The following is a 9,708-nucleotide window of genomic DNA, read 5'->3' on the forward strand; positions in this document are numbered from 1 at the left end:
GGGGTGTTGGAGAGCGACCTACAGTCTAGGCTGAGCTGTCAAGGATTCAGTGATGTCTAACGTATTAAACCTATGTAGTCTTAACGTTCACATTTTAATCGGAATAAAGAGTTTGTTCATTGTATACTACCACTGCAGGGCGTTACAAATTCCGGCTCGGGAGAGCTTTCAAAATACTGTTATGTTTAGTATTGGCCGAATTACTAGTATTCAATTTTCTAGGTAACGTTAATGTTAATTCAAAGGAAAAGTTACCAGAAAAAAAGAATGACAATTGTCATGTTTGCCAACAGTGATTGTATTATACAAATTGCAAGTATTACACAGTGCCACGTACTGGGTGGCAATATTTCCATTAATTTGCTTATTTACAATGTCAAGATGCTCCTTCGTATCATATCGTATTCTCTTCTACTTGTACCTAACACACCCAATGATACAACAAATACTGTTCTTGTGAATCTTATGATCATGAAATTCATGTATATATATAACATATACAACTTCAGTGATATTGGTCTGTCAATGTCACGTTGCTCACTTCAGGAATATTGATGACAATCAAACTATGCTAATACAAAATACATGTACATCTGTGAACAATCAATACAAAATCAAACAGAATCATACCAATTGGGATACAAGGGTAATGGCTTAGGAATATATTTTCAAAATTCTTCAACTACATTTATAGTCACAAGTTGCTGGATAACTATACATTGCTCATCTATGTAGTTCTACATACTAGTAATACAAACTTCACTTCTGTATTATTCACGCTAACACATACTCAGACAAACATGTGGGAGGTAGAGCTCGATAATACAATGACCTGCCCAACAATGAGGCACATACTGCATAAATGTTACTAGTACTGATATGCTGTAGCATACAGAATGTCAGGCCAATCACATCCTCAATGGGAATAACATGCTATTTTTTATCTCAGAGGCTAATGTACAGTGTTAGATCTAGATTACTTATGTTATAGACAAAACTATAGCATATATTTGATAATTTTTGGATGATTTATAAGTAAAACGTTTGACTTGTAAAACTTTGGTTTACAAGAGATTAAGTATTTATAGGTAATCAAACAAAGTCAACGACACCGCCATGTGCTCCGTATTCCCACTCAAAGGGCCTTTCCACCTGATCAAGACATGATATCACGTCATAGTCGACCCCTGCGTCCTGGAGAATAGACTGTAACCTCCTTCTCGTGGCCCTACGTCCCAACTGATCTCTCCATGCTGTCAGCATCGCGAACTTCTGTTGCCGTGCATTGTAGGGGTTGTTGTACTTGAACTCGTCCACGGCTGCCCTGGTGAAGTCCATGAGGATGGCGACGCTTTCCCAATCTTTATCCAGCTTGCCAGCTACCCGCAAAAGCTGTTGGTCGGATAATGGCTCGTACGAATAATCGGCAAAACGTCGTCCTGGTGGTGAGGGCACAAGAAACTCTACAGGGACCCTATTATCGCAGAGAGAGCAGATCACTTCATCTTCTTCTGGCCACCTGGAACTTGGATGTAGCCAGTTCCCAGGAAATGATGGCCGGTGGCACACAGGGCAGACGGTTACTCGGTCATACCGGACACCTGTGGAAGAAATCATCAAGGATTTAATTGGGCCATTGTTTGACAAGCTTCGAAATAGAAATATGAAGTAATTGATTAGCCACTTTACTACTGTTGGTACCATTGTGTATAAATAGACAGGAACAACATGTACATGTTTGTATGATTTTGTATGATGGAAAATATTTGTCACAAATGTTTAGATACTGCTGCCTGATTAAATAACTGCAAGTTCAAACCTGGCCACTGCTTCAGAAGGTCTTCCATTTCCGCACTTATTTCTTTCAACGTCATCCACAGAAATATTGCACCAGTCATCCCATGAGGAAGGTTTTCTGGTCTAGCACTGAGTGAAACCACAAGCCCTTCGGCATCTTCAAACCTCAGGAGCACCAGTATTCTGCTCCGTGTGTGCTTACATAATGTACCAGTGCTCCAATGAGCTACAAAGTGCAGTTTATGTTCTGGGCGGTGTGCTCTCACTGTGAGGCGTGCAAACAGACCAGGAGGGATAAAAGATGGAAACTGGTACTGAAGTGAAATGATGGGAGTGTTTCCTGACGACCACACCTTCTTAGTCATGTATTCCAAGTTGTCTTTTATGTGCCATGGTAACAGAAGTCTGTCTGAAATGTGGTGACGTGTACGTGTCTTGCTGTCTGAGACACGTTTAACACGCCATGGCAACGGCAATCTTTCCTGCGCCCCATACGGATCAACGACCTGTTCTTTCTCATCAAGGTCATAACAAAGATCAAACTGTCTCATAAGCTCAATCAGCACATGAAAAATATCGTCAAATGTTCCCGAGCGACATCCTCTTTCAACATCTGACCACAGACACCTCAGCAATTTGGTATGCAGTATTCCCTTTCTAACCAAGTCATTTTTCATCGTCCGAAACTCAGCCGATGATATCTCGGCCTCTCTGTAGCAGGTGTCCGCCCCGTAATCAAGAAATGTTTCAAGATCATGCCTGATAACCTTCCTGAAGATATCTACAAGAGAAGCTGGCTTGAGAAACACGTGGTTTCTCAACGACTCTATCTCTGAATACCACAGGATCTTGCCGGTGTCGTGGAGATACTGTGCCACTGTTTTGATGCGAGATTTGGGCTGCAGATTGGGGACATTTTTATTTAGTAAAGCCGTGAAGTCATCCCAAGTCATGTAGGGAATGCTAAGCTCATTCCCCCTTTTTTCTACACAAGCTTCAGTGTCCGCCCACGCCTTGGGAATGGGGCGACCGACCTCAGGGAAAAGTTCTTTATTCACAGCATAGTTGAGAATCACTTGCTTCAAATACTGAATGCCGTCAAGAGATTTAGCTGAGCTAACAGGCACAGGTTTTGGGTGTATCGATGGCCTTTTCTGAAGGAGAATCTTAATCTGTTTCTCCCTATCTCTTGCAGCTTCTCCTGTTTCCTTCAAAATACGCTCAAGCTGTTTCTCTAGGATCTGTATTCTCATTCTTTCTTTACCCTCAAGCTTCCGACACAAATCGTCACACCTACGTTCTACCTCTGCTGTCGAGAGTTTATCAATATGAGTAGCAACAGGGATGACAACTGGGTTCCCTACTTTAGCTATCATATTTTCCATCCAATCTCCACATGTGTGAGAAAAGCTGTTGGAATCATACTTCTCCAGATTAACTATCAAAAGCACAAGGGCCTTAGAACTCAAGAAGAATTGGTGAGTCATGTAGTATGTTTCTTGACCAGCAAAGTCCCACACTGATAATGTGATATCAGAAGTATTTGGGGCAGAGAGATTGAGTTCAGCTATTTCTATGCCATGTGTTCTTTCCTCAGGTTTTGTCAGACAAGAACGATTCTGCTGAAAAACTCTGACAAGGCTGGTCTTCCCAGCTTCATAGGTCCCCAAGAACAGTGTCTTGAGACATTGTGTGATACTGCTGGCCGTTGTCAAGTCTTCGTAGAACGCCTGTATGGCCGACAGGCCTGCCTGACACACCTGTAATGGGGGATCAATAATGGGGTTGCCTTGTAAATTTAGCTTTACATCTTTGGGCATACCCATGATAGACTGTGGGATGACTTTTATTTCATTGTTTGTTAAGTCAACCTTCTTTATTTTATCCATCTGAATGAGGGCTTCTGGGAAGTGTGTAAAGTGATTTTCTGCTAAGGCAATCATTTCAATCACATTCACCTCATTCTTTTGCAAAGAGCTGACAGAATTGATATGGTTGTGGGAGGCACGGATTTCCACAAGATTTGGCAAGCTGATCACGTGAGACGGTATCTCCCTTAGCCAGTTGTGGGACACGTCAAGAATAGCAAGGCTCTTACAACTTTTCACGTTTTCACTTATTGTTCTGATGTTGTTTTGCTTGAGGTACAGCTTCTTCAACGAACGAAGAAAGCAAAGAGCTAGCGGTAGATCCTCTAACTTATTGTGACTTAGATCGACGACACACAGCGTTGGAGAGAGGTCATTTAGATCCAAATCCACTGGAAGCTTTTTAATCTTATTATGGCTAAGTAACAATGCTTTTAAACTTCTCAATAGCAGCAGAGCTTCAGCTACATTACTAAGCTTATTGTTACTGATATCAATATACTCCATGCTTGGCGACACCCTTGCCATTTCCAGTACGGGCAACGATTTAATGTTGTTGTTCATAAGCAGCAAAGTAGAAAGGCATGGCAGATAGAAGAGCTCAGCAAGCTGCAGTGATATCATTCTTTTGCTCATGTTTGCTCCTATCTTGTTATGTGAGAGGTTAACCTCCGATAGGTTACCTAATTCTTTTAAACATTTGGGTACCTCCTGAAGCAAATTATTAGATAGGTCTAGAAATACTAAAGAGAATGCACTGACCTTCTTTTTTCCAGCAGATGGCTCGAGCCACCTGACTGTCTTGTTATGATTGCAAGAAAAGGCCTCTAAGTTTTCCATTTCAAGTATTTCATATGGAATCTCTTCAATGCTGTTGTAAGACACATTGAAGTTTTTAACAGATCTGAAGTTAGTTACATCTCTAAGACCAAGTATGTTATTGTGACTTACGTTAAAGCTCTTTAGACAGGGCTGTGATTCCATAGGCACAGCTTGTATAGTCGACAGGTTGTTATGACTAAGGTCAAGAACTTCTAGGTCTTTCAGGTTTTCCAGAGATTGTGGTACAGAATCCAGCTGGCATTTTGACAATTGGAGAGAGTGTATACTGACACACTGAAATAAATTTGTCAAGCTAGAATCATCAAGTTCAATGCCTATGATTGTTACGGTTTTCAGTTGTTTGAATTCTTCAATCTCCTCAAAGATCGTTAGCGAACGATTCTCATCATTTTGTGTGAGCTTGATATGCTCTACGTCAGAGTGTTCTTTGTATTGTTCTCGATGGAAAAGAAAAGTTGATTCGTGGTCATCATCACACGAGTCGCTCCTACAAATAGGACATGTTAAGGACTCCTGGTCGTACTGTTGAGGCGATACATCTTCTTGTGTCTGTCTGTTTTGGAACCCCTTTACTAAATAGTAGAAGCAGATAGTTACAACTGTTGCCACCAAACATGTCATCAGGATCCATCCTACATGCCCTCCATAGAGCTCTATCACCGCCATTGGGTTTTCTAAAAGATTGGAAAACTCCATCGTACCAAACGGTTTAAGACAAGCTAATTGAAATGAATGACTATGGTTATGTATGATAACTAATGGGACTGAAAGGCTGTGGTTTGCTCAGTAAGACGCAGAATTGTTCCCTGTTAACCTGCAACAGAAGAAGCACGGTTTAAAAACATCATGGAAATATAATCAATACAAGTATTGCATTATAAACATAAACGTTTTAATATACATGATTTACATACCATTACGTTGTTTTTCATTAAAGGTACCCCTGGACAAAAATCATAGAAATCCATTCTTTCATTCTCGAATCATCCTGTTTAAAAGAAGTAGTTCTAAAGATCTGCTAGAGGGATAAACCTGTCCAAAACACGAGGTTTTAACACTGAAAGTTCGGCTACAGTGCCAAATAATGCCGCCATAGGCTTAAAATCTAATCAATTCTTCAACAGGACAATACATTATACCAAAGTTCATGACAACTCAGCCATAGCTTCTTGAGTTATTTCAGTCAACCACACACAAACATACAAGCATGTATGCACTCAAACGCTACGACTCAAACGAATAGCTTTCTGGGCAAAGGAAACGCTTTAGAAATCAAATTCATGTTGTGGCCACATTAGTCATTAGCGACTGAATGAATCGTCATTGATGATAGTCTAATTCTGGTCTGTCTGGTTCTCTTTGAATTCAACTGACAATATCCTATTGAACCTTACCTTTGTTTACTCGTCTGGCGATTGTGATAGGTTGTATTGTGTGCCTTTCTTGGAGGCGGTGCCCCTGGTTTCACCTCGCCTGGGGCACTGTGTCAACATTACACAACAGCAAGCGTCAGGTCATATGCGCCTCGCCTCATATACAGTAGTTTTCTTTCGCATGACTAACTTCACATTCCATACAATCTTATTTTGGAGTTCTAGGTGAAGATATATACAAGACTAGAGTTCGGCGACCTCATACCTCCATGAAAATTTAGAGCTTTTGTAAATTTCATGCAATTAACATAATTTATGCATGGCGTTCAGCATTGACTAACGTACACATGTCACAATTATAAAATTCCCATTATTAATCATAAAGCAGTTTTGCAATTTTTACATAAATTATGCAAATAAATTCCTCATTACCATATTTGGTATCTGCTTATATTCCACCTATCATAATTAACATGTGTTACATTTATAAAAGTCCAGTTATTGAAAACAACGGAATTATACAATTTCCTCATTAATTATGCAAATCAACTCCTCATTTGCATAACATGTATATCATTATGAACATCTTTGCCTAAGGTACCCGCATGCCTAATGTGATGCCAATCCGTCAATCCTTTCTGCATTTATCCTCTTTGGAATGTCTTGACAAAAATGCCCCTGCAGTTTCTAAATTAAACGTTAGGGGGCTGAAACTTGCCCCACTTTGTCATGACACTGAAAGCTATCTACCACCCAAATGTCAAGACCATATCACATCTGGGACAAGAGATACATAGAAAAAACTGCTATCTGTATCTGTATCTGTATCTATATAGCCGGTATAACCGCCATTCGGCGTAACACACCAGCTTCGCAGGCACGCGGCGCGGCAGCAGCTGGTTATATTACACTGAACGATCCGTCACACCTAACTTTTGCACATCTAACTGCAAGCGTTCTTTAAAACTATCCAGAGAAGATGCCCCTACTGTACTTGGTGATAACAAATTCCAATCTACGATAGTTCTGGGAAAATACGAATTTTTGAACACATCAATCCTAGCTTGGAAACTCTGGTACTTGAAGTCATGGCTGTTTCTTGTTCTTTTTTGAGCTGGTATTAGATACTTATCAGTCGGTACGTCCACCAGCTTATTACAGATATGATAGAATATTCTCATTAATCATGCAAATGAGCTCCTATTATGCATAATTAGTATTTCATTTTGTACAACATTGTCTACGGTACCTAAATACCAAAAATCATGAAAATCCGTTGTTCCCTTCTTGAGTTATCGTCTTCAGAAGTTTTTGACAAAAATGCCTCTGCTATCCCCAAACTAGCCGCTAGGGGGCCCAAACTTTTTTCACTTATTCCTTAGCACAAGAGCTATCTAACATTCCAAAATCGTGACCATAGCTTGTTCAGAACACGAGATAGGAAAACCGGAAGTTGCGCTGCAGTACCAAGAAAAGCCGCTAGGGGGTCCAAAATCTAATCATTTCTAGCTTTCATCACACCTCACCAACACACCAAGTACGAAACCAATCCGCCCAGCCGTTCTTGAGTTATCTTGTTGACAGACAGACAGACACACAAACGCAGGGTAAAATATAACCTCCATGACATTTCATGGAGGTAATAAACGTTAAAGTTAGGTTATATAGAAAATAAACTATATGGGCACAAAGAAAATACGTAACTATATCGTTTTTACTACATCATGCATACCAAATATTTGTAAGTCCTGCCGTTTTACCCTACATTTGTAGAATCTGGTTCCAAATACCAGTTAAGCAACCGTCAATGTTCTTGATCGCCTCGTCCTTTTGGTGGATTTGGATATGGTAGTTTGCTTCTCATGAGTGTTTGTTATTCTTTACTCTAGCCAAATCCACTATCATTTTGTAAAAGATGAATAAATAAATAAACTAGAGTTCGGCGACCCCATACTTCCATGAAAATTTAGAGCTTTTGTAAATTTCATGCAATTGACTACCACATTAACATAATTTATGCATGGCGTTGTTCAGCATTCACTAACGTACACATGTCACAATTATAAAATTCCCATTATTAATCATAAAGCGGTTTTGCATTTTTTACATAAATTATGCAAATAAGTTCCTCATTACCATATTTGGTATCTGCTTATATTCCACCTATCATAATTAATATGTGTTACATTTATTGAAGTCCAGTTATTGAAAACAACGGAATTATACAATTTCCTCATTAATTATGCAAATTAACTCCTCATTTGCATAACATGCATATCATTATGAACATCTTTGCCCAAGGTACCCGCATGCCTAATATGATGCCAATCTGTCAATACTTTCTGCATTTATCCTCTTTGGAATGTCTTGACAAATATGCCCCTGCAGTTCCCAAATTAGATGTTAGGGGGCTGAAACTTACCCCACTTTGTCATGACGCTAAAAGCTATCTACCATCCAAATGTCACGACCATATCACGTACGGGACAAGAGATACATTGAAAAAACTGCTATGATAGAGTATTCTCATTAATTATGCAAATGTACTCCTATTATGCATAATTAGTATTTTATTTTGTACAACATTGTCTAAGGTACCTACATACCAAAAATCATGAAAATCTGTTGTTCCCTTCTTGAGTTATCGTCTTCAGAAGTTTTTGACAAAAATGCCCCTGCTATCCCAAAACTAGCCGCCAGGGGGCCCAAACTTTTTTCACTTATTCCTGAGCACAAGAGCTATCTAACACCCCAAAATCGTGACCATAACTTGTTCAGAACACGAGATAGCAAAACCGGAAGTTGCGCTGCAGTACCAAGGGAAGCCGCTAGGGGGCCCAAAATCTAATCATTTCTAGCTTTCATCACATCCCACCAACACACCAAGTATGAAACCAATCCGCCCAGCCGTTCTTGAGTTATCTTGTTGACAGACGGACACACACACACACACACAAACGCAGGGTAAAATATAACCTCCATGACATGGAGGTAATAAGGTACTTGTCATGGTTATGTGCTTCTCTCGATAAGATATAACAAATATTCGACTTCGAAGGTTATACGTGGGAAGATTGTGGACAAATCAAACAGTCTGACTCTTTAGTTCAAAGTTTCGGTCCCCTTACTTCCTAATAGTTTCCTCCTACAAAACAGAACGCTTGTTGTGATAAAAAGGATTGATATATTAAAGTTCTTACCAGGTCGAAGTCGTTGTGAGTGCAGTCAGAGATAGTAGCGGCGAAATGTAGCGGCACAGTGGAATCAGTGCCACGTCGGCAACACCAGCGTCTAGTTTCGGTACTTCCCGTTTTTTATGGCGGGACTTTCCAGCAGACGCGGAAGGATAACAGGGGCTTTCCAGACGACAAAGTAGTCCTTCACTTCGTTGGAGTTGTAGAGCTCAAATTAAGATACTCAAGGCGGAAATGTTTCCCATGAGTTGCCGTTGATATACTAAAGCATCAAATGGCATCAAGAAGGCCAACCTATTTGATGAGATTACCTTGCCGTGGAGCGATATAAACAAAATGTCAGCGGTTACGTGGCACACCTGAAAGGTGAAATGTTCTGAAGCCACTAGGCCTTGAGGGGTCACGTCATTGTTTTTGCTTTGGGAGGAACCACAGCGGCTGTTGGGGGAAGATGTCATTTTTAGACTAAATTCGCAGTTTACATACATGGATCTTTCTACTCGTGCATCCATGCTCACAATGAACGCCATGGAACAAGCATTTTGTCAGTGCATCTTTGTGAAACGATTTTCAACCAGACCCCTCCCCCCCCCCCCCGCCATTCTTCTTGCTACGTCCCTTTGTTTGCAATGC

At 40.3% G+C, this 9,708-nt stretch overlaps 1 protein-coding gene across 1 annotated transcript; it reads right to left on the bottom strand.

The window, feature by feature from the left end:
* Positions 1–260: 260 nt before the first annotated feature.
* LOC118427762 (malignant fibrous histiocytoma-amplified sequence 1 homolog) lies at positions 261–9,708 on the bottom strand. The gene is made up of 4 exons (XM_035837688.1): positions 9,082–9,708; positions 5,903–5,989; positions 1,820–5,322; positions 261–1,601 (listed from the first exon to the last, which is right to left on the bottom strand). Exons 3-4 carry the CDS (start codon positions 5,202–5,204, stop codon positions 1,093–1,095), a joined length of 3,894 nt encoding a protein of 1,297 aa, XP_035693581.1. The 5' UTR covers positions 5,205–5,322; positions 5,903–5,989; positions 9,082–9,708; the 3' UTR covers positions 261–1,092.

The sequence above is a fragment of the Branchiostoma floridae genome, chromosome 12 (assembly GCF_000003815.2).
Source record: "Branchiostoma floridae strain S238N-H82 chromosome 12, Bfl_VNyyK, whole genome shotgun sequence".
NCBI classification, from domain to species: domain Eukaryota; kingdom Metazoa; phylum Chordata; class Leptocardii; order Amphioxiformes; family Branchiostomatidae; genus Branchiostoma; species Branchiostoma floridae.